General features: G+C 49.9%; 12 protein-coding genes across 12 annotated transcripts; 9 read left to right on the top strand and 3 right to left on the bottom strand.

Moving 5' to 3' along the window:
• Positions 1-2396: 2396 nt before the first annotated feature.
• Positions 2397-4120, top strand: VTP21DRAFT_1662 (uncharacterized protein; the record flags this gene model as incomplete). Its single annotated transcript, XM_069391774.1, has 4 exons — positions 2397-2591; positions 2667-2887; positions 2956-3049; positions 3122-4120. 4 exons carry the CDS (start codon positions 2397-2399, stop codon positions 4118-4120), a joined length of 1509 nt encoding a protein of 502 aa, XP_069250999.1.
• A 1114-nt stretch (positions 4121-5234) lies between these two features.
• VTP21DRAFT_1661 (uncharacterized protein) lies at positions 5235-5920 on the bottom strand (the record flags this gene model as incomplete). Its single annotated transcript, XM_069391773.1, has 2 exons — positions 5235-5545; positions 5650-5920. The coding sequence occupies 2 exons, from the start codon at positions 5918-5920 to the stop codon at positions 5235-5237; spliced, it is 582 nt and encodes a 193-aa protein (XP_069250998.1).
• A 354-nt stretch (positions 5921-6274) lies between these two features.
• On the top strand, positions 6275-6879 carry VTP21DRAFT_1660 (uncharacterized protein; the record flags this gene model as incomplete). Its single annotated transcript, XM_069391772.1, has 2 exons — positions 6275-6440; positions 6545-6879. The coding sequence occupies 2 exons, from the start codon at positions 6275-6277 to the stop codon at positions 6877-6879; spliced, it is 501 nt and encodes a 166-aa protein (XP_069250997.1).
• A 391-nt stretch (positions 6880-7270) lies between these two features.
• Positions 7271-8148, bottom strand: VTP21DRAFT_1659 (uncharacterized protein; the record flags this gene model as incomplete). Its single annotated transcript, XM_069391770.1, has 4 exons — positions 7271-7579; positions 7661-7802; positions 7870-7972; positions 8049-8148. The coding sequence occupies 4 exons, from the start codon at positions 8146-8148 to the stop codon at positions 7271-7273; spliced, it is 654 nt and encodes a 217-aa protein (XP_069250996.1).
• A 137-nt stretch (positions 8149-8285) lies between these two features.
• VTP21DRAFT_1658 (uncharacterized protein) lies at positions 8286-9006 on the top strand (the record flags this gene model as incomplete). The annotated part of the gene is made up of 4 exons (XM_069391769.1): positions 8286-8332; positions 8406-8496; positions 8596-8769; positions 8881-9006. The coding sequence occupies 4 exons, from the start codon at positions 8286-8288 to the stop codon at positions 9004-9006; spliced, it is 438 nt and encodes a 145-aa protein (XP_069250995.1).
• A 346-nt stretch (positions 9007-9352) lies between these two features.
• VTP21DRAFT_1657 (uncharacterized protein) lies at positions 9353-11267 on the top strand (the record flags this gene model as incomplete). The annotated part of the gene is made up of 6 exons (XM_069391768.1): positions 9353-9414; positions 9477-9596; positions 9679-9899; positions 9973-10149; positions 10281-10601; positions 10675-11267. 6 exons carry the CDS (start codon positions 9353-9355, stop codon positions 11265-11267), a joined length of 1494 nt encoding a protein of 497 aa, XP_069250994.1.
• Positions 11268-11709: 442 nt separating this feature from the next.
• VTP21DRAFT_1656 (uncharacterized protein) lies at positions 11710-11979 on the bottom strand (the record flags this gene model as incomplete). Its single annotated transcript, XM_069391767.1, has 2 exons — positions 11710-11822; positions 11892-11979. 2 exons carry the CDS (start codon positions 11977-11979, stop codon positions 11710-11712), a joined length of 201 nt encoding a protein of 66 aa, XP_069250993.1.
• Positions 11980-12097: 118 nt separating this feature from the next.
• Positions 12098-13576, top strand: VTP21DRAFT_1655 (uncharacterized protein; the record flags this gene model as incomplete). The annotated part of the gene is made up of 3 exons (XM_069391766.1): positions 12098-12232; positions 12323-12715; positions 12800-13576. The coding sequence occupies 3 exons, from the start codon at positions 12098-12100 to the stop codon at positions 13574-13576; spliced, it is 1305 nt and encodes a 434-aa protein (XP_069250992.1).
• Positions 13577-14285: 709 nt separating this feature from the next.
• Positions 14286-15365, top strand: VTP21DRAFT_1654 (uncharacterized protein; the record flags this gene model as incomplete). Its single annotated transcript, XM_069391765.1, has 4 exons — positions 14286-14415; positions 14505-14553; positions 14624-14939; positions 15015-15365. The coding sequence occupies 4 exons, from the start codon at positions 14286-14288 to the stop codon at positions 15363-15365; spliced, it is 846 nt and encodes a 281-aa protein (XP_069250991.1).
• Positions 15366-16743: 1378 nt separating this feature from the next.
• Positions 16744-17587, top strand: VTP21DRAFT_1653 (uncharacterized protein; the record flags this gene model as incomplete). Its single annotated transcript, XM_069391764.1, has 2 exons — positions 16744-16836; positions 16907-17587. The coding sequence occupies 2 exons, from the start codon at positions 16744-16746 to the stop codon at positions 17585-17587; spliced, it is 774 nt and encodes a 257-aa protein (XP_069250990.1).
• Positions 17588-18181: 594 nt separating this feature from the next.
• VTP21DRAFT_1652 (uncharacterized protein) lies at positions 18182-20609 on the top strand (the record flags this gene model as incomplete). Its single annotated transcript, XM_069391763.1, has 8 exons — positions 18182-18331; positions 18392-18516; positions 18584-18880; positions 18952-19246; positions 19324-19588; positions 19681-19991; positions 20082-20175; positions 20248-20609. 8 exons carry the CDS (start codon positions 18182-18184, stop codon positions 20607-20609), a joined length of 1899 nt encoding a protein of 632 aa, XP_069250989.1.
• A 1020-nt stretch (positions 20610-21629) lies between these two features.
• Positions 21630-22279, top strand: VTP21DRAFT_1651 (uncharacterized protein; the record flags this gene model as incomplete). The annotated part of the gene is made up of 4 exons (XM_069391762.1): positions 21630-21876; positions 21949-22019; positions 22093-22153; positions 22251-22279. The coding sequence occupies 4 exons, from the start codon at positions 21630-21632 to the stop codon at positions 22277-22279; spliced, it is 408 nt and encodes a 135-aa protein (XP_069250988.1).
• Positions 22280-22659: the final 380 nt, after the last annotated feature.

The following is a 22659-nucleotide window of genomic DNA, read 5'->3' as shown; positions in this document are numbered from 1 at the left end:
GACCAATTATGTAGCTTGGATTTTCATACATTTTGTTTGCATGCGCATCTACATGAGATTTATCCCTTGTTTTTATTTTGTCTGAGTCAGCAGAGGAAATTCGAAAGCAAAGACGCAACTGAGCTTGCATCTGCTCAGACTGAATTAGGTTAGGTTGAACGAAGAGCCATGCCAGGTTATGCATCTATGACTCTGGACTCTGCATACAGCTCTACATGCGTTGTTTTGCATGCTGCTTGCTCCCATTTCAAGGCTAGCATCGCCGGCATCCAGCTCCAAACCCTCATCTCACTCCACCCCCGCCTCCAACAAGACATCATTAAAATAGCGCACAGCAGCAATGCATGGGAGATTTTCCAACTGCAAGAGCTCGATCCAAGATCGAATACAGGGACATACACTTGCAGCGCGCCTGATGATGACAGGAGAAGCTGTTTGGGGGGAGGGGGAGGACAAGGAGGAACCAATGGGCACAAGAGCCCGTCGTTGTCAAATGAGAGGTGGAGACGCATTCTATCCCCCAATTCCTCATCTCATTCGTGGGCTAGAGAATCTTGGGCTTTATCGTCAAGGGGGGGGGGGGAGATGGGCAGAATCTCAGAAGATAAGTTGACGGATTCTTAGATAGACCGTCCATCTGGATCCTCGCTGGCATTATCTCGATTTTCAGATGGCGTGAACCCTGTACCACTAAACTCCTTAAAAGCTCTTGGCCCACCTTCCCCAGGATCCCATCCACCAACCTAATGCTGGAAGGGGGAGGGACCTCCTCCAGTCATCAGCGTGGTATCGATCAATGGATGACCACGGATAGCTTAATTTTTTTTTTCCCTTCCTTCCTCCAGCAGCTTTGACATTGGCGTTTCAGTAAATTATTATTTATAGTATTCACGGGCTGACAAACAATATTATTGTACTCTTAGGTGGCGGCAACCCCCAGTGCTTAGCGTGTAAGCGAATTTCTGTACGCTTATAAAGTAGATCGCACCGGAAACTGGTTAAGCTGGGTGGTGAAATTGGGAGGAGCCTGAATTCCGCGCTGGTTTCCCGGCCGTCAAGAATTTCCAAAAAATAAAAAAAGGTCATTCTCGAGTGGAGCCGCTGGGTAATTCCGAAAAGCACGTTTTTTGGGGGGGCGAGGTGACGTAGTGGCGGCTCGCCTTGCACTCTCCCTCTCTCACCACAACCTCCTTCCTTTTGTCGTGCAAAGGAAATTTCACACAATACTTGCTTTTAAAGTATTAAGCATTGTGACCCACGATTGCAGGTTTTTTTTTTTGAATAACTCTGCTGCAAACCTACTTTGCCATTCATTGCTTCGTGGATCCATTCATCAATCTACAGTGCCCAGCGCTTGCTGATTGATTGATTGATTTAGCGTTGTTTTACACGCCGGCGACACAGCAAGCTGGAGCACCTAGGCCCTCTCCCCCCGCGTCGCACCGCTCACGGCGATGGCGCCTGCTTATTGGAGTAGCCGGCCGGGCACAACAAGCACACCAGGAAACCCCCTTCCCAGTGCATGCGAGCTATGCTGCACAGAGAGTTTGGAGAGAATTCTTAAGGAACTCTAGATTCCGGAAGTGCAGAAAAATGCACCGTTCTGTCACACATCTCACAACTCTATGCACAATCTAAACTCAATAATAAAATTAAAGTCTAACTCTAGTCAGAATATACTGAGAATTGATAACAGGTGTTTTCGAGTGAACAGCCACAAGGTCCTTTTTTTTAATTCCTGCATTCACGTTTTTTTATTCTCCTCTTTTCCTCTTTCACTCTTTTTCCCCCCCTCTTTTCCCCTCCGTGCCTTGTCCTCCGCTCCATTTTGGCGCTGCTCTTTATCTTGCTCCATTTTCCTCCCCCTGAAAACAGCGCTGTGTCATTTAGCTGTTAAGTCTAGTATATTGGTTCTATTCAGGCATCCAGAGTCCAATTATATAAGAAGCTCCGGATTTCTATCCAGCCAAACGATACACGAACAATATTATTATCCTTGTGTAGCTAAGGACGGTTGTGAAAAAGGTAAGCACGCGACGTGAGCTAGTAGCAAAATAAAAAGAGAATTGAGTCACCACTCACTCTTGTTTTGTTTTATTTGTTTTTCTTTGTTACTTGACCTTGGCTATTCCCTCCCCTCCTCATATCCCCTCCCTCATCTTCCGCCCCAATTCCTTGGCATTCTTATGCTTGTACTAATTTGCTCTCAGCCCGCTGACTAGATCCCCCCTCCCACCCCTCAGCCAATGACGCCACCTTTACACCCTCCCCCCCCTCCCGCAGCCTATTCTCACTCCAACAGCAGCAGCCCGGCCGCCCTGCGCAGCCTGGACACCCTCGCGACCGCCGCAGGAATCCTGGCTAGTCAGCCCAATCTCCCGCACAAAAAGAGCAGCATGTCCATAGCTTCGCTGCTGGAGGGTGAAACCCGCACCCTCCCCATGCCCCATTCGCAGAAACATGCCGGGCCGCCGTGGCCCTCCGCCCAGCATGCACTACCGCGGCAAAGCGAAGCGGAACCAAGCAGACTATCCGTGGCACCGGGCACGCCCCGAGTCGAAGACATTCCCCCTAGCCGAAGTACACCCCAGGTAAGCTAACCCTCCTCCTCCCTTCCTCTAGTTTGTTCCCAACGTGATCTCCCGTTTGCGTTTCCTCTCCCCCAGCACCCGACGAAACGCAAATTCCCAAGCAGCCACCAGCCGCTTCCTCCTTCTGCTCGCACAAAAATGCAGCACTCTTGGTCCTCGGATGCCGCCCTCTACTCCCAGCCCTCTCACCCGCCCTATCCCCCCCCGAGCGCCGGCCATGCCTCCCCCGCCATCACACACAAGGATTTTCGCGCAGGCGAGGGGCGACCCCGCCCCTCGCTTCACCGCAACTCCCGGTGGGCCGGCATCCGCACCCGCCTCCCCACTCCACCGGGTTCCGAATGGGCGCGGACCCACGGTTCAGCCCGGCGCAGCCTGCCTCGCCCCCCCGTGGATACATGCATCCTGGCTCCACGCCTCCTCAGCCTCTAGCGCAAGTCTACCCGGCCCATAGAGAGGTAGGTTTGGGAAGGCGTGCGCGTTCTCTCCGTCACAACTAACCTGCCGTGCTTCTTCGCTTTTGCAACTAGCAGGCCCCGTCGATGCACTCGAACCGGGAACACGGCCACCCCCACTACTCCCCGCCTCCCCCTCCCCATCTACATCACCGCCCGGCATCCTATCCGCCCAGTGTCCCGCAGCAGGGAGCGCGGTACTCGTCGCCAGCCCAAAAGGTCTCCTCGCCCCGCCCGCTAGACCGTCAACACTCAGGAGGTGCGCTGCCGCCGCCGCACAAGCGACCATCCTACGAGCGAGCAGAGCCGGCTCGCCCCAAATTAGGAGCGACCCATGTCTACATTGCCTACCAGATCCATTCAGACCAGCTCCGGCGACGAGGCGCCCCACCTTACCACGACACGCCCCCCGCCTTATCCCCCCAGAATATCCGACCCGACCACGTATACCCCCCCTATTGGACGGAGCACAGCTCGACTCAGCGCACTGGCCGACCGCCAACCCAATACGCCCCTCATCCGCTGCCCGCCAACGAGCCCGCCCCTTATCCCCCCCAGAGAGCCAAAACCCCGTCCCGGAGATCCTCCTTGACCACCGCCCCCAGCCGCGGGCTGGAACCCCACCCCCCGCTGCTCCCGTCCAGACGGCACGATCCGGCCTCGGGGCCGCCACCTCCTCGCCGGGCTTATGAGGATGGTCCGTCACATGCAATGGCGCAGACCGACCGCTTCTCGAATCAGTGGGTGAGCTATCGGCCCAGCTCCCAGCCTCGCACCCCTCCCTACCCTGCCCCCGCCATGGCTGGGCAGTTCCACCCTCCGGGCCCATCGAGCCCATACCCGGCTAGGTCGCCGCCACGGCCTCCCGCGTACCAGGCGGGGCCGCTGCCCGAGCCGTCCCCATTGTCAAAGAGTATGCCCCCGAGTCAAAGCAACCCCTTCCCGTCCTCGTATTCCTCCCCCTATGCAATGGTCGACTCACCCGCACGCCCTCCTCATCTGCATGCCATCCCTCCCAATGCTCAGGCTTCTTCGGAATCTGCACCGCCGGGTTGGAGATCCGTCAAAGCCTGAACCATATTCACCACCACCACCACCACTCCCCATCTATTTAATATTTAAAATAATCTGTGCCTTCTCGGTCTTCCACGTCTTCATTCTACTCTATTATGTACGCAATTTTTTTTTTCTCTTTTTATTTTTTACCCTTGCCATCTGCAAAATACTACATTAATAATACGTTGTATTCTAGCACACCAAGAAGGACTAGGCTTTAAACTTATGCTTCCGAGTAATTTTTTTTTCCTCCTTGTAGAGTTGATTCAAACTTTCAAGTAACCATGGCTCCAAAAACCAGTTTTCACGAGTGGTTTAGAATAGAGTCCAGCCAAAAGGTTCGAACCGAACCGAAGGCTTTTATCTTCCTTCTTCTCTCCCCACTCTCCTCTTTCCCTCCCCCCACTCTCCAGTCTTTCGGTAGCGTGGTCGAGCCCTTCCTCGTGAGGCCAGGTTTTGGGGCGAACCCTCTGTTGTTTTTTGTGCGTCTCTCCTCTCCCCCTCTCTACTGCTCGTATGCCGCCATTTCTTAATAGAGTTCCCTCTGCTTAGTTCACCAAAGCTCCTCCGTGAATGACTTTTCTTTTTTGAAACAGATTTAAGATTTCTCCTAAACCGTAAAGCTAAATTATACCGGGTGCTCTTCTTTGATATTCAATGAAAAAGGTGTAACACCCAGGAAACTCTGTCTTAGCGGTCTCCTCAAGGTGCCAATGATGCTTGCGTCCTCCTCGTGCCCCTTCTCTCCTCATCCCTCCCGGCCCCTCTGCCATGCCTCCACCCCCCCCCCCCCTTGCTAATAGTTCTGCCGCCCCCTCATGGAGGGAGTGGGCTGAGAAGAATGTGGCAGCCCACTGATCACATTAACTTTCCTTATTTTCCTAGAATAGCAAAATAAAGTGCATGGTCCAGCGAGTGCCGATTCCTGGCATAAAGCCCCCTCACTTTAGCATTATTTACACGCATAAAGTGGAGTTATTCACACTATACACGAGAAGCTTCTTTTGAACCTTGAATTGTTGTTGCTCCATTTTTATTGCATATTGCAGCATAATGCAGACGAGAGCAAAAACAAACAAGGGGGGCATGCACGCTAATCGTCCACGCCCAGACCCAAACGCAGGCGATGCTTTTATATTCTCCGTTGCAAACACTGCCTCCTGCCGTGCAGCGCATCCGCGCGCAGCGAGGTGGGGAGAGGAAAGGAGAGGTGCAGATGAGCGTGCGACAAAACAGGGGTGGAGGGGCGGGCAATGGCGGGAGGAGGAGTCGCGTCAAAGTTATGCTTCAGAGGAGTAGAGTTCCGGTGGAATTGGGTATGGTTTTGCGGCTGTGGATCACAATGGGGCCTAAGACGCACTTTAATGAGTTCATGACGCGAAGCAGCCAACAGGAAAGGATGGCCCCCGAGAGACTCTGTAACGGTGGGTGCGACCGGCTTTTCTTTCCTCCAATTTCAGCACCTGGCTCCTCCGCACCCGAATACAAAGTGTGGGAACCAACCCAACCGCTTGCCCTCCCAAACAAAAGCGGGAATAAGCTCTTACTTTGAGATCGAGCACAAGGTGCGGTAGTATTGTCCCACTTTGCTACTGTCTGTATACTGGCGGTGGGAAGAGGGCAGTTTGGATTGGACCGAGAGAAGACTTTTTTTTGTCGTTTGTCATCTGCAGCGGCCCGGTGGCTGAAGCCTTCAAAATGGAAAGGTGCATAATCGGCTTCCCTTGTCAATGGCCACGTCAACTGGGCCCGTTGACCCAGCCAGACCGGACCTGCAGCCGGTCCTCCTCCCTGCCGCGCCCATGCCTCCAATGCCATCCTCACTCTTGCAACGGCCGTCTCCAAGAGGATGGTGATCGAATGATGAGAGGATGAGGGGCATCGATCCCATTGTTAATAGTCAGAGAGGGCGAGGGCGGGGGGAGAATTAGGCTTGAACTATATTTCTGTGCAGATTGTGTCATGATAGCCTGGCATTGCGTCGTTAGCTCTCTCTTAGCCGTTTGAAAGTTTAAATCCAAATGCTAGCATGAAGGTGCCCCTTGCCTGTCAATCATCCCAACCCGAAATTGCTGCGCCGCCTACGTCATCCCTCTATTGAGAACAGGGAAAGGGAGGGGGGGAGAGGAGTGGTTTTCCTAAGCCAACCTAAAACACATTGCTAATCCATCTATGGCCTCACTAATTGGCAGAAATCTTGCAGTGGCAGCGCTACGCCCATCGCGATCGCTCTTAGCTTCTACTTACTCTACGAAATCTACCTCCAGTCCCGACGAATTGGCGGTGACACGGCAGGAGTCCCATATCGTACCTGCTGATGTGGTGTCGGGCGTGCCTGGTAAGTTCTTGCGATCTGGAGATGAGGGCACCATTTTCGGCTAACCCTAGCCGGTGTGTCCGAGTTCCCCCTCACCCCGATCTAATTCTGTTTGCTATTTTTAGAATCGCTTCGTGAGCGCACCGTCCGGATCTTCCAGCCTGCCCGCACTGCACTTCAGCAGGGCACCCACAACACGGAGCACTGGCGACTTGACTTCGATATCCCCGAGCAGGATTCCAGGTGGGAGAACCCCCTAATGGGGTGGGCCTCTACCGCCGATGCCGTGCATGCGATGCGCCTCAAATTCCCGCGGAAGGAGGACGCCATCCTCTTTGCCGAGAAGCAGGGATGGGCATACTACATCGAGGAGCCCAAGCCTTCCAAGTTCGAGAGGAAAGTGTATGCAGACAACTTCAAGTTCACGCCAAATAAACTGCGATTGATCAAGACCAAGTGAAGGCGCGGCCACACTAGACTTTGTTTATTCTTTTCTTCCCTTTCCCTCTCTCCTAGATGATCCCCTTTTTATCCTCTTCCATGTTACTTTTTTTTTCGCCTTATGATACAAATTGAATTATTATTTTTCCAAGAATAAAAAAGAGAAAAGAAACTATTCCATACCCTGTAGGATTCCTCTCTTTATGAAATTATTGCTGTAGTGAAAAGTAAAATACGGACAATACATATTAGAGCCGCTATAAGGAAAAGGGATAAAAAAAATAGAAGAGATCTAAAACAAAGAAAAAATAAGAATATACAAATAACATGATGGTAAAGCGCTTCCCTCACGAAAAAAAAGATTTGCCAAAACAGTTTAAATAAAACGTAAATATTTTTGCGCCCCCGGCCTACTGCAGATAGTACCAGATCGCCCACATAATGAGGATGGTGATTACGATGCCCCCCAAAAAGATCCACTTGTCTTCCGTGGTTCGCCGTTCGATGTACCTGATCACGCTCCCTGAGAGACCGAGGGTGTTGGCTGCGTCAAGCATTTTGCGCTGGGTGGATTTGAGGATGCCGTGTTGACCGCGAAGATCCTCGAGCACATCCTGAGCGCGAGAGATGAAGGAGTCGAGCTGCTGCTCGGTGCTGTTGACGAAGGAGTGCTCGCGGAGAGTGTGGTTCATTGCGGGGGATTGATAGGGATGTTCAGCCTATGGAATTGCGAGAAGAGCATGAGGCCTTCCCCCGCCAACAGAGATATCGTCCATAGTTGGGGGGACGAGTGTGCTTACCATCACAAATGTCTGCCTTGATCGCCTTCGCTCTAACAGCTCCTGTCGATCGCGTGTCATAGCCTCTTTTGATTCATCCTTTTTGAGCTGCTCGAACTTGAGCTTGGAATCCTGGAATTCGTCCCGGAATTTGGCTACTTGACTAAGAGTGTGCGAAGGAGAGTTAATGGCCGGAAACAACATATCATCCAAGAGGGGTTGGCTTATACTTTAATGCTTTTTCGCGCTTAACTGCAATCATCTCCCGCCTTGCCATGGACTCGAAATCATCAATGGAGCGCTTCAGTGTGCTAAAACCCGCTGTAATCTGGCCTAGTTAATGAGGGGGGCCAACAATGTCGCAGCGGTTAACATGGAGAAAGATGGATGAAAAACCGATTGAATTCACCTTGTAAACCAGCGCTTCGATCCTCTCCGGACTCAAACTTGGCCAAATCCCGCTGGATGGCGTGAAGCTGCTTTAGTGTGTGGTTGTGTAGCGAATTCATGCCTTTTTTGATTCTTTTTCAAGAGAAAGGGGGGAGGGAATGAGGGCAATAATATTATTTGAGGAAAGCTGACTTGAATGCTGGAATGAATTCGTGACACGTTTTCGTATTTTTTTTTATTGCTTACTCCTAAAAATATGACGGACCCGGTGAAAAACTTGGTGGACTCCACGATAAGATTAAAGTAAGTTCTGGCCATGCTAGGCACCATTACCTTGGGGCTAAACACTTGTGCCGCCCTCCTCTCTGTGGCTCAGGGTCAGTTCGGTATTGAACAAGGACACAACCAATTTCGGCAAGCAGTTCCTAGTGGACGGCAATGATGAGACGTGCTGGAATTCAGACCAGGTAAATGAGGACGCATTCACTGAAAGCAACTTCCAAGCGACCGGTGGATAAAGGAAGTGGGGGGATGCTTCTTGCACTAAAGTACACGCATTAATGCAGGGGAAGCCTCAGTTTATCCTTATCGACTTTGGCCGCTCCGTCATCGTGAAGGAGCTTGTGTTGCAATTCCAAGGGGGATTCGTCGGCAAACAGTGCCAGGCATTCGGCTGCAAAACTGGGACGGCGTACGAGCCGTTGCTTTCATTTTATCCGGATGACAACAATATGGTGCAAATATCCTTTTTCAGTCGATAGTTTACTCAATTTTTCCCAGAAACGCTTCTCTGAAATGACTAAAAGCCCATTGTTATCCATAACTCGTGCTCTCTCTCTCTCTCCTCTCACAGATTTCCCGTGCTATCTCCGGAAAGACCCATCGAAAAGCTGAAACTTGTGTTCGAGGATAGCACTGATTTCTTCGGCCGAGTGACGGTGTATAAGCTTGAAGTCCTCGGAATGGAAGCATCATAAGAAATATGAAGCATAGCGGGAACTAGAACTCTCTCATCTCTATAGAATTGTTTTGTTAATTTATATAATAAACCCTCGTTTTTTCTCCTTCTGCTTCTTCATATTTTAGCCTTTCCTCTGCTGTTTATCTGAATTTTTATTTTCGAGTTTTCCTAAGGTTTTGCAGGTTTCATGACTCAGGCTCCAGATGTCAAATTCCTTGATTAACGGATCAAACTTCCCTCAACTGAGCTTGCACTCAAAGTGTACAACTCATTTTTCGCCCACTCTCCAACCCTAGGGTTTCCAAGATTTATTATCCCAACTAAAAGTACAACGCAGGCGGTCGCATCATCCAGCGGCAAGAATGGATTTGTCCAATATTCAGGTTCCTACCCTTTGGGATGTAAAGGATGTCATCAACAAAGTGTAAGTGTAACCATAATAGGGGATGTGAAAACTCGATGGTCTAATGTTTTCGTGGCGAATAGCAAAAATGTTGTGCTGAATTATACGGAGATGGAGGCCAAAGTCCATGAGGCCACAAACAATGAACCATGGGGTGCTTCAAGCACGCTTATGAACGAGATTGCGCAAGGGACCTACAATTAGTAAGTTGGCAAGAAGCGGCATTTTGAATTCAGAGCCTTTTTTTTTCCTCATCATATGCTCACTCGCTATGTCTCTAAACAGCCAGTATTTCGCAGAAATTATGCCTACCATCTACAAGCGGTTTACAGAAAAAACACCACAACAATGGCGTCAGATCTACAAGGCCCTTCAGTTGCTAGAATATCTCGTCAAGAATGGGTCAGAGCGAGTGGTGGATGATGCGCGATCGCATCTCTCCCTTATTAAGATGCTACGCAATTTCAGTTATATCGATGAGAAGGGCAAAGACCAAGGACTGAATGGTAAGTTTGTAATTTGGAAGCCTCCCACTTAAAAAACAGCCCCTACACTGATACCTTTGGCATTTTTTTCAAGTGAGAAACCGGGCTAAAGAACTAGTGGAAATGCTAGGCGATCAAGAGAAGATCAAGCAGGAGAGGAAGAAGGCTAAGCAAAATAAAAACAAATACACTGGCATAAGCTCGGATATTGGCGGGTTTGGGGTAGGAGCCTCTCGATACGGAGGGTTCGGAAGTGACTCGTACGGTGCAGGTAAGAATTAGCTCCATCTCCATTCACATTTAAATATGTAGGATGGTCGAATGGTGCTTTTTTTTTTTTCGCTCGATTGCTGTTGGCACGGCTTAACTTTTTGATTTTTTTACTTACTATCAATGCTCTAGGCAGGAGCTATTACGACGACGGTTCAAGCGGATTTCGTGACGATGATGATGACCGCCAGCGTGGTCGCTACCAAGATAACAACGGAGGTAGCTATGATGATTATGACTATGATGAACGTCCAAGGCGTCGTTCTTCTACCCGCCGGACCGAGAGAAAGGCGACCAACGGCAACAACAACAACAACAACAAGGCGAGCCAACCGAAGAAGGAAGTGAATCTATTCGATTTTGATGAGCCACTTGACAGCAGTTCCTCACAGCCCGGAGGAGGAGCTGCCAACGATGATTGGGGCACGATGCAGAGCGCATCCGCCGATGCTGGTAAACTCGGTTTATTCCATTTGCATTGCTACTGGTTTCGAAAATTCACCCTAATATCTCCTTTGTTTTGCAGACGATGACTTTGCTGACTTCCAGAGCGCTCCTCCAAGCTCCGCGGCCGCAGCGACCAATCCTTCACCCTCCTCCGCCTCCCTCTTTGCCCAGCCTGCAAAGCCTACCTCCAAGCCTTCCCTAGGGTTGGATGATCTCCTTGGCGACCTGCCGGCCGTGAATCCGATCGCCTCTCCACCCGCATCCACTGGCCATGCCCCCGCCTCCATGCCCTCCATGGGAGGAGCGGCCCTTGCACCAAAGCCATTGGCATCCCCTGCGCCAATCAACCCCTCCTCCTCGGCAATGAGGCCGCAAAACCCGGTTCCCAACCTGAAACCCGACGACATTTGGGCCAAGGCTTCCAACCTCTACTCCTTAGACTCGCTGGGCAAGCCTGCCGAGAAGAAGGTCGAGGCCGGGCCCTCGATCAGCTCGCTTGCGTCGAAGGCGCCGTCCTCATTCGATCTCTGGGCCGCTAACTCAACCTCGAAACCGGTGGGTGCCTCGATGACTCCCATCGCTCCCATGGGCGGAGGAAGTTCGCTGAACCAGCCCAAGTCACAGCAGCAGCAAAAACAACAGCAGAACCAATTTGATAATCTGTTGTTCTAATGATGGAGAGCCCTGTAATTATTACTTTTCTTCTTTCTCGGTCTCCCCTCTTCCCCCCCCCCCCCCGTTTCCTCCTTCCTATCAGATATAATCATCATTATTATTGTTATCATGTTATGATGGATGTTTCTTCCTCCTTTATTATGAAAAAAAAAATCGAAGCTTATGTTGAATATTTGATTGATTGATAAAGGAAGTTTTCTTTGTTATCTCATCATTTAACTATTTTTGTAAAAGATCTTGTGGGATCTATTTGGGATGAATGGGAGAGGGAAAAGGGCGTCAAAAGGGATCTCGCCAATTACAAATGGAGTGACGGGCCATTTGGAATTTGTCGCCCCTGACCCGAAGCAACGTTTTATTTGTTTGTGATTTTTACTGCCCAAAAAAATAATAACAAAAACTAATCGTAGCCCCCCCCTCTCTCCCCTCCTCCATCTGCTCATTCGCTCTTCTCGTTCTTGTGCATAACCCCCCCGCCCAGCATCGGCCCAAGAGGTTTGTGATCGCAAGCGCCCCACGCTCTATTTCCACTCCATTCCAATTCTACAGCGACTGCGAGGGATTTGGGGTTTTCCATTCAGGTGATTTTGATAATTCGCCAGTGCTTTGACTTTGGCCCACCTCCCTCTTTTGTATCCTTATTCCCTTTTGTGTCGGTGTGCTTTGTTCTCTGACATTGTGTCCTCTTCTTCCTTCTGGACCATATCATGCCCCCTTTGTTATAGACCCTCCCCCTCTCAAACTTCCGCGAATTTTTCTTCCCTTCACATTTAATTTACGTACACTCGACATCCGCCTCCCAACTCTTATCTTACCATTCGTAAATAATGTCACAAAACGCAACTGCAGTGCGCACGGCGTTCGCCCGGCTTGACCACAACAATGATGGCGTGGTGGACGTGCGCGACCTACTACAAGTATACTCGGAGATGTTCGGGACGCGCGGGAAGTTGGTGGATGAGGTAACGCACCCCCCCGTGCCCCCATGCTCTTCTCTTAATTCCGCAGATCCCCGTGTCTTTAACTCCCAACACTGGGGTCTGATTGCATAGGAAATGGCCAACACATTAATATCCCTGGCCACAAAGGAGGATGGCAATGCCTCGATGACATACGCCGAATTCACACAGCTTCTTGATGCGCACAACATCGAAGTCATTCCCTCCAAGGGTGGAGAGCTGACCCCGGGAGAATTGGAGGATTTATTACGGGATCTGGCACGCATTGGATTTGTTCCGCAGGAGGCGGAGGCTCAGGTGGAGGTGAAGGTTGAGCCGAAGGAGAGAATCGAGGAGAAGACATTAGCACCCGGCCCCTTCTCCTACGAATTCTGGAAGGAGAAGATGAATCCCGTCTTCATTAAGCACCTGATCGCCGGTGGCGTGGCCGGAGCCGTCTCAAGAACGGTGGTGTCGCCGCTAGAACGAATGAAAATTCTATTCCAAGTATGTGAATGCCGGCCGCTCTCTGCGGCTGAGGCTACTATTCTCTCGTTGCATGGTGCTCATTGCATTCTTTTCTTTTTTCAGGTGCAAGGTCCGGAGCCGGCCAACTATCAGGGAGTGGTTCCGACCCTGGTCAAAATATGGCGCGAGGAGGGTATGCTGGGCTTTCTCCGCGGAAACGGCACCAATGTGATCCGCATTGTGCCGTACTCTGCCGTCCAGTTCGCGGCCTATGAGCAGTTCAAGCGGCTGTTTATGGAGCGTGGCAAAAATGAGCTCGACACGCCGCGGCGACTGGCGGCAGGGGCCTGTGCGGGATTGACATCTGTGGCGTGCACCTACCCGCTGGATATTGTCCGGACACGGCTCTCGGTGCAGTCGGCAAGAAAGGGGACGGGGGAAAAGCTCCCAGGTATTTGGCGGACCATGGTCACGATCTATCGGACCGAGGGCGGCCTGTTCGCCGTTTATCGCGGCCTTGTCCCCACGCTCCTCGGGGTCGCCCCCTACGTCGCGCTGAACTTCCAGTGCTACGAAATCCTCCGAAAATACCTCACGCCTCCCTCCGAAACAAGTCCCTCGGTGCCTCGCAAGCTCCTTTGTGGCGCTCTTGCCGGCTCCATCGCGCAGACCATCACCTACCCTCTGGACGTATTGCGGCGCCGCATGCAGGTGACCGGGATGACCTCGATTGGATACAAGTACCGGGGAACCTTGGATGCCGCTCGCAATGTCGTCGCAAAGGAGGGCGTCCGTGGCCTATACAAGGGCATGGTGCCAAATTACCTGAAGGTGGCCCCCGCGATCGCTACAAGCTTCGTCACGTACGAATGGTGTAAGGAGCTATTGGACGTTGCATAGTGTTGGACGGGTCGCTTTGGCTTTGTTGTCTTCCATATTTTGCTTTTCCTCTTCTTCTTTTTTATTCAATTTTTCTTTTTTATGTCTATTTCTTTTTATTTTCTTCTTTCTTTTGGGAGCTTGTGGAGGGTGCTCTCGTGTCTTTATCTACTATTTCACCTTAGACTTGTTTTCTTTATTCATTATTTACTAGAGAATCGACTATGAAATAAAATAAACTTCGATCCTATTTATTCTGTAGATGTCCGAGTGGAGGTCTCGAATTCGATGGACACCCAGTCTTGCGAGAGTGTGGCGAAATCGTTGGCCAGAATGTGATTTGAAATCCTATCCAGAGGAACAGAACACGTTGAAATCCAAGTATGAAGCGAGAAAGCGGGGCCATTAATAAAACGAGGGCTGGCGGCTCTTCTCTGCTCCTCCTCTTGTGAATTGCCATTCGCACTCGAGCCTGCCGAGAGATCCGTTCACTTTTCTCTTCTAGCTACCGTGGCCCTCCGACCTACTCATATATATTCTGCTATGATATCTTAACCCCTCAGCACCTCAACACCACTCGAGCCTTCCATCTCCTCCAAAATCTCTTCTCCATTAGACCTTAGACATCTCTAATACCACAGTCGTACCTACAGATATATATACTCCTTTACATTGTCTCAGTGCATTCGCTGGTTGCGTTCAGGGCCGTAGTTCTCGCGGATAGAATACCATGGCCTCACTCCACGGTCTCGTTAAAAACCGTGCCGTTCTCGCACCCCTTCTCACCGAACTGCCGAAGCCAAAATATCACCTTCACATTAATCACGCCAAACACTCCGAGGCGACTCTTTATCTTCGAGGTAATCTGCCCTTTTTTGAATTATTTTATGTATGGTAAACTCCAGTTGTATCTCATGCGTCGATGTGCTATTTGCCACCGTTTCTGTAGGCTTCATGTCGGATCAAATCGGCCCAAGCAATTTTTCAATGTGGACAGAGTAAGAAAAGGCCCTCGAGGCTTCAGGCGAAAAAAGGAATATGCCGCCCCACTCATCTCAACTCCATTAGATCCCATCACAGGCTCGTGGCGTCCGATAGGCATCGCTGGGGAGACACTGCATTGGGCTATACATGGCCGGCCGGCAAGCCCACCCTCAACTACATCATCCCGCTCACAGTGCTTTGCTGGGTTGCCAATCAGATGAAGCTGGGCTTCCCCTCACCAACCTTTCTTCTCACCTCAATCGCCCTAGATATCTCGCTCCATGTGCTGAAGCTCTCCTACTATTACCGGATCGCATCGGAAAACTCCAGTCGTTTCAGCGACCGATTGGCGGAAGAGCTGTTGCGGTTGAGAGAGCGCTATTCCCATTTGCGGGTTGTGGTAAGTCTGACTCCGAAAGGAATTCTGAAAAGCAAAATGGTCACACCAGCGGCGCTTGCTCCACTTCTGCTCTAGTCACACTCCCTCGGGTGTCATCACCTGCTGGCCGCGCTTTCCAAAATCCCGTCCCACTCCCGTCCTTGTGTGGTGCATCTTCTCGGAGCCGCGGTACGAGAGCAGGAGTTTGCCCCCGTCTTTGCCAGCGGAGTGGCCCAGCGGGCATCCTACCTCTACTACACGCCCCGAGACCGCACGCTTGCCGTTGTGTTCCGATGGATGTTTGCGGGGGGTGGCCCAGCCGCTGGTGAGGTCGGCTGCCAGGGGAAATACAGGCGGCTGTTTAATGTGGATGTGACGCGGCGGCTAGGAAATGTGGTGCACACTGGATATGCAAAGCAGTTTTGGTCTCTGGCTGAGCCATTATAGATCGAACTTAGGGGAGGGATAAAGAGAGAGAGAGTGTGTGTGTAGATGGATATCTTTGTTTTTGTTTTCGTTTCTGTTTTCTTGATGGTTTTTAAATTTTTGCCCTGCTATTTCTGAAAGCTCGTCCAGGTGCTTTCCTCGCTTTGTATGTTTCTATTTTTCTGCTTACATGATCTAAAATTATCTCATGCGTGTACTTTTATCCACTTCATAAGGATATCCGAGCGAGCGAGATTATGGAAAATGGGAGAGGAATAGCCCTGCTTGAATAGGCTAAGGTTATATAGAGAACTCTTCATTCAGCCTTGGTGACATGCCAGTGGCCGCCGTGGAATCAAACCAATCAAGGTTGCTCGGGCAATGAGGGTGGGGGACCTAACTTGGCATCGGCACTTCATTTTGCCCTCCTAGTTACAAGCGATGGGTATTGCTCACCTTTGAGTCAAGCCTTCAAAAGCAGAGGCCGGTTATGGAAAGGTGAACTCTTGGAGCTTGTTTCCCTCCTGCTCTTTGAGCACGGTCGACTTGGCAACTCCAAACTTGCATCAGAGGGAAGAGATAGCGAGGGAGGCATCGACCCTTGGGTTGCTCCCTCTCCTCTCTAGAATGATCTCCATAAAAATGATAAACACACCCTTTCGAGGCGGGGAAACCCTCGTTCTTAGTAAAAGGGTGACAAGAGGGGGGGGAGGAAGGGAGGGTGCAGGCTATGGCCGTGGCCGTTTTTTTCACCTTCCCTATCCTTTTCTGCCAATCTTGGGCCTAATGATGCGATGAGGTTAGGCTTCGAGGGTTAACCATGAGAGGGGGGAGGTTTGGCCCGACTTAGAGCTGGGCAATTTCGGAGCCCGAGGGCTATTTTCAGCAGTCCTTGGTCGCAACCCGATTCAAGGCCGCCATTGGCGTGCTCATCTCCACATTGGTTATTAAAAAAATGGGTTAAATAAAAAGAATGCCTTTTTTGACCGCCGCAATCCTGGCTAAAAAGGAGCATCTCCAGTCTAAATCCCGGGAGAGCAAAATAAAATCGAACACAAAATACGGGTTAAAACAAACCACTCCGCACGCGCCTCGATCTCTGCGCTTCTTTAGTCAATGTGGGTCTTCAAAACCATTAAGCGACAATATAAAGAGAACTCTTGCTTAGAAACAGCCTCCTTTTTTTTGTTTGTCTCCTAGGTTTATTTTTATCTCTGCCATTCCCCCCCCCCCCTTTTACCTCCTATATATCACTCAATCCTGTAGAGCAGGGTTTGACCTTTTCTCTCTTTTCCACTTTCTTTGAGCTTTTTTTTTCTTCCTCGCATCTTTTCTCTTTCTCTCTCGCTCGCTTCCCTTCACCTCGCACCTATCACTTAATCCTTATACTTCCGCAAATATGCTGGTCAAAGGAGCATTGAGTTCCCTGGCATTGGCTATGATCTTTTACGCCGGGCTGGCCCCGTCGCTCGTTGAGGGTAACGGTATGATGGTAAGTGGTGTTTGCAGCCTAGCTCCGTCTCGCGCCCGTTTGCTCACCCCCCTTCTCCCCCCTCATTTAGACCAACACGCCTCCCCGTCTCGTACCAGGTGATGAGGACCGTAACTTCCAGTTCGCAACCTCCCCCAACAACAAGTTCCCTTGTGGCGGCCTCCAGCGCGGGCAGACCAAGGGGGCCTTCAAGGAGGCCGGAAAGCTGCCGCTCAACTGGGCTATCAAGACCCCCCGTGGAGGGCCGTGTCTTTTCGAGCTCTCCACGAACGGGCAGGACAGCAACTTCCGCCCGATCCTCAAAGTCAACAAGTGTGGTGACAAGAAGGGTGACGACAACACCCAGATCGACTTACCGGCCGGCCTGACGTGTGACAGGTGCACGGTGAGGTTTAGGTGGGTGTCCCAGCGGCCTCGTCTGAACTTTGTCAACTGCGCCGACATCAGCATCTCCAAGCGTGCAGCAAACGAGCTCCCGGCGGGCGGTGGTGCCGGAGGTGGTGGAGGCGGCCGAGGAAGGCAGCAGGGCGGTGGCAGACAGCAGCAGGGCGGCGGCAGACGGCAGGGTGGAAACCAGAGGGGAGGCGCCCGTAGACAGCAGGGAGGTGCCCGTAGACAGCAAGGAGGCGCCCGACGCGTACGCCCGCGCTCCTTCAACAACTCGACCCTGCTGTATGCTCGCGACCTCGGCGACGTCGACGAGGAGTTCGAGCAGCTGTGGAATGAGGCCCTGCTTGCCGGTTCGCTCTAAATCTTGGATTTTTCGATAATAGTTGTCGCAGCATTGTTTGTTTTTTATCTTCATTCCAACACTGTTACCCTTTGGCATTGCATCATTGTTCCCAAATGGCTCTACACATTCACGCAGGTCGTTTGTCCAAGGGCATCTTTTTTTTTTTCTTCTTCTTGATTTACATCTATTTTTTTGTGGTTACCTCAGCTCTTATTTAAAATCCAAGACTCGGCAATGTTTTATCTTGTAGTTATCCAATTCTTTTTATGGCTAAAGAGATAAGTTTGTGCATGCAGACTAGGCAAGGCATGAATAATCCATCCATGACCAGGCACGCTGCAGATGCAGCATAGGCTGATTTGAGCGATGTCAAAAAAGTCTAATTCATCTACAGCCACATCTCTTTTACTCAAAGGGGATGAATCAACGGTGTTGATTATTAATTCTCAAGTAAATAAAAATCGGGAAAAATTAGCTGTCGTTTTCTTTTCTCCCCAACCTCCCTCATTAAGGTCCACCCCGTCCCCTCTTGTTCCTCTCCTACTCTTGGCCTTTTTTGTTTGCTAGCACTCCCCCTTCCTCCCCTCGGACTCCTTCACATTCTTCCAAAACATGGGTCTTCTCTCTCTTGGGACTCCTCTACCATGGGACAAAGCAAAGGAGTATGCCGACCACGTGCGCGAGCATGGCATCAACCAATTTCTCAACATTTACCACAAGGTGAAAAATAAAAACAAGGATCGCCTATTGTGGGGCGATGAGGTAAGTCTGAAGCGCTGCATCGATGCCCAGCTGCGAATGCTCGCTAACGAATTCGTATAGGTGGAGTACATGGTGGTCTCCTTCGACCACGAGAAAAAGAACGCAAAACTCTCCCTCCGAGTTTTTGACATACTGAATGAGCTGCAGAAGGAGGAGAAGGAGTACCTCGAGAATCCGGATGGAAAGTAAGCAGACCCTCGCCCACCTGATGGTTTCCCCCATAGTTTACATGAATGAATTCGATCTTTGTAGGACCGAACTGTCGGCGCTCTGGAGGCCGGAGTATGGTCGGTACATGCTCGAGAGTACCCCGGGAGCGCCTTACGGCTCCTCGTTCAAGGACCTGCTCTCAGTCGAACGGAACATGCGTCTTCGCCGTGAACAGGCACTGATATACATGAAGCCGAATGAACGGCCCTTCACCCTCACCAGCTTCCCCCGATTGGGCTGCCAGGGCGAGTTCTTGGAGCCGCACTACGAGCCCACCGGCAACGCAAGCAGAAGTTTGTTTGTCCCCGACGAAATTATCAATCCCCATGCTCGTTTCCCGTAACTATAAGCACCATGTTTTTAACGCAAGTTTTCACGAGAGGTAATCCAATTGACCCTCTATCACATAGAACGCTCACGGCAAACATCCGCCGTCGTCGCGGCTCTAAGGTGGCCATCAACATGCCGATCTTCCACGACGCAAATACTCCCAAACCGTTCATTGATCCCTCCATTCCCTGGGATCGCAACCTCTTCCCTGAGGACGCAGAGGCGAAGCAGGGTGCTGCCTTGCCCGATCATATTTATATGGACGCAATGTGCTTCGGAATGGGATGCTGTTGTCTGCAGATCACGTTCCAGGCTTGCAATATAGATGAGGCGAGAAGACTCTACGACCAATTGGCCCCGCTGGGACCCATCATGGTATTGGATGGAATGAAAGCTTACTCCCTATTATCTGAGCCAGACCGCTCATCTCTTTCCCTCTCCCTCTGTCATAGCTTGCGTTGACAGCCGCCGCTCCCATTTACCGTGGGTATCTCGCGGATGTGGATTGTCGTTGGAACGTGATTGCAGGAAGTGTGGATGATCGCACCCCTGAGGAGCGGGGGTTGAAGCCCTTGGAGAAGAGCCGGTTCCGCATCCCGAAGTCAAGATACGACTCGGTCGATTGCTATATTTCGCGGGATGCCACGTTGAAACCTGAATATAATGATATACCCCTTGTGATTGACGAGAAAATTTGCACAAAACTCCAGGAAAATGGTCTGTTTTATTTTTCTAAATGAAACTCTATGGGCGTGTATTGACGGATGATCTCCTCCTACCCCCTCCCCCTCTCCTTTTCTGTATTCAAGGCATTGATGAGCTTCTCGCCCGACACATCGCCCACCTCTTCATCCGAGACCCGCTTGTCATTTATCAGGAGCTTCTCGAACAAGATGATACTACCTCATCCGATCACTTTGAGAACATTCAGTCAACCAATTGGCAAAACATGCGCTTCAAGCCTCCGCCACCCAATAGCAACATCGGTTGGCGCGTGGAATTCCGGTCGATGGAAATTCAAATGACCGACTTTGAGAATGCTGCATATGCTATCTTTGTCGTATTGCTGACGAGAGTCATCCTGAGTTTTGGATTGAATTTCTACATTCCTATATCCAAGGTAGTGTTTTTCCTCTTTCTACTTTCTCCTCATTATAGGAGCGTTTTTTTTTTTGAAATGCGCGTTATTTATCGATTGATGTTTTTTCAGGTGGACGAAAACATGAAAAAAGCCCACCGTCGCGGTGCCGTTCTCAACGAGAAGTTCTATTTCCGGAAGAATGTCTACCCTAATTCCTATAGTCGTAAGGATAGCTATCTTTTCTGTGGCGCACTTTCCTTTATTAATCATCCCCCCCTCCACTCCTATCTTCCAGATAAAGCCAACGGCGTCAATTCCGACCCTGTAGAGGATGAATATGATCTCTTCACTATCAACGATATCATCAATGGGAACGGGTCTTTCCCTGGTCTCATTCCTCTGATGAACGCCTACCTTAATTCTGTAAATGTGGATGTTGTAACACGTTGTGAGCTCTCCAAATATTTGAACTTGGTCAGCCGTCGCGCGAGCGGCGAGCTTGTCACCAACGCGACATGGATAAGGCAGTTTGTGCGGAGCCATCCCGCCTACAAAGGAGATTCGGTCGTGAGCGAGGAGATCAACTATGACCTCTGCATTGCTCTGGACGAGATCCAAAGAGGGGTTAGACCCGCTCCCGAACTTTTTGGGCGATAGAAATGGAACGAGTTCAAATTTCACTCTTGTTGTAAACATATTTCTTTCCCTCCCTATACTTTTGAACACATCTTTTGGATGTATCTATTTCTTTACAATAGAATTTTCTTTTGTTGTCCCTTTTTTTTCGATTTCACAACTGGTATATATATTATATAAATATTTCTCTCTGCTTCTTCCTTATTTATCTCTATGTATTTGGTTTGCAAGTTTATATTGGGCATTCGGGGTTGCTGCTAGGCAATGGGATCGATGGTTGGAAAATAAACACGGCGGGTTTTAAAAGCGTCTCGCTGCAAGCTACATGGGCGTGCATGCAGGCATCTCGAACCAAGCTATCGTCTCTTCATGTCCATGTGCATTAGTGGCTTTCCTGCTCCTCCCAGATAACCATCATTGCTGCGCAGAATAAAGCAGGCCAGTCGACACTGGACACTGAGGGGAAGGGTGTCGTGTAACAGAGTCTAAAATTCCCCTTCCGACGGAAACAAAGAGGGGTTTGTTAATTGAGATGTCATATCAAACGCCACCGAATTCTTGGAAGAGAAAATGTGTGTGCCACGATTGACGCTGGTGCAAAGGAGCTCAAAGAATGAGAGAGGGGGGAGGATGCTTCCGGGGGTTTGCGTGCTGGTGTGAAGCATAATCAAGGTCCAACTCCTTTGACCATAGTCGGTCCCTTGGCTCTTGGTAGAGATATGCGCTAGAATCGTAGAAAAATCTATTGCGCCACGGATAGGATGGCTGTACAGTATCCAAGACTTTTTGTTTCTCCCGTTATCAAGTTTATTTTCACAACCCTTTCTATTGAGAAGAGTGCGATTCCGTTAAAAAAAAATGTAAGGCTATACAACACGAGCTCTCGGTGGTGCATGTTTTTATCTTTATGTGCACACAAGGGAGACTCCCTCCCACCTCACTTTCCTACTCATGCACGGAGACTAACATCCCCTCGCTCTTTTCGTTGGTGCTAAAAATAGGGCAAATCCATTTGTCAAATCAGGATACAATCCCGCGACTATGAATGCATCAGCTTTTGATCTCGTGGACGAATCGGATGAAGACGATGCTCTACACGCATTCCCCAACGCACACGGCCACAACCGCTACGACTCGCTTGATGATGCGGATGGGCATGTCCGGTCCGCTGGACCGACCACCACCAAAGTGCAAGAGCAAGTCACTCAGGTGCTCGGCATAATGCAGGATAACATCAACAAGGTCATGCAGCGGGGGGATAATCTAGAGGATTTGGCGACCAAAACGGGTGAGAAAGCATTCAGTATTCGCGACGCTACTTCTTTCTGTCCTATTAACCTCTCCTATGATTGTGTGTTAGACAATCTTCATGCCACCAGCTCCCAGTTTAGGCGTGGTGCGCACGCACTAAGGCGGCGCATGTGGTGGAAGGTAATATTGAATCTATCCTCTTTTTGATCTTATTGACACAAACCCTCCAACTATGCTATACACGTTTGTTTAGGACTTTAGAATGTGGATCTTAATTGGAATAGTCGTGATTGTTCTACTGATCATCATAATAGGTGAGTGCGTTTTAATGCGCATGTTTTGCTCTCATTCTCTTTGCGACTCGGTATCTGCAAACATGCATGACCACTAACTCACACTACCGAATTGTAGTCCCCATTGTCAAATCTAGCCAAGGCTGAAAAAACACTCGGTCCTAAAAATATCCTCTTCACTGGAAAAGTTTGCTTTTCTTTATCTGGGAAGAACTAAACTGTGTTTGCTTCGATTCATTTTTGTCTCTTTGTTCCTCTCTATTTTACCAGATATTATTGTCCAGTTGCCTACTGCTATAGTTTTTGTATTGCTTTTTTTTTTTCAGTATTCTTCATTCTCCTTGTCTCTGGAGGAGTGCATGGCGTATGTATTGTATTTTTTTATATATATTTCGTTTCTCTCTTATTTCGCTTTTCTCTTTTCTTCTGACTTTAGAAGAGGAGGAGGAAGAGGTTGGTTTGAGCACCCACACAATAAACCGTGTATCTTTTATGTAAGAATCTTATGAAATTTACAACTTTAAAAT

This window comes from Calcarisporiella thermophila, assembly GCF_041956535.1.
Source record: "Calcarisporiella thermophila strain CBS 279.70 unplaced genomic scaffold VTP21scaffold_12, whole genome shotgun sequence".
Taxonomy (NCBI): Eukaryota; Fungi; Calcarisporiellomycota; class Calcarisporiellomycetes; order Calcarisporiellales; family Calcarisporiellaceae; genus Calcarisporiella; species Calcarisporiella thermophila.
Note: the sequence above shows the minus strand (reverse complement) of the source record. Positions and strands in the feature narration are given on the sequence as shown.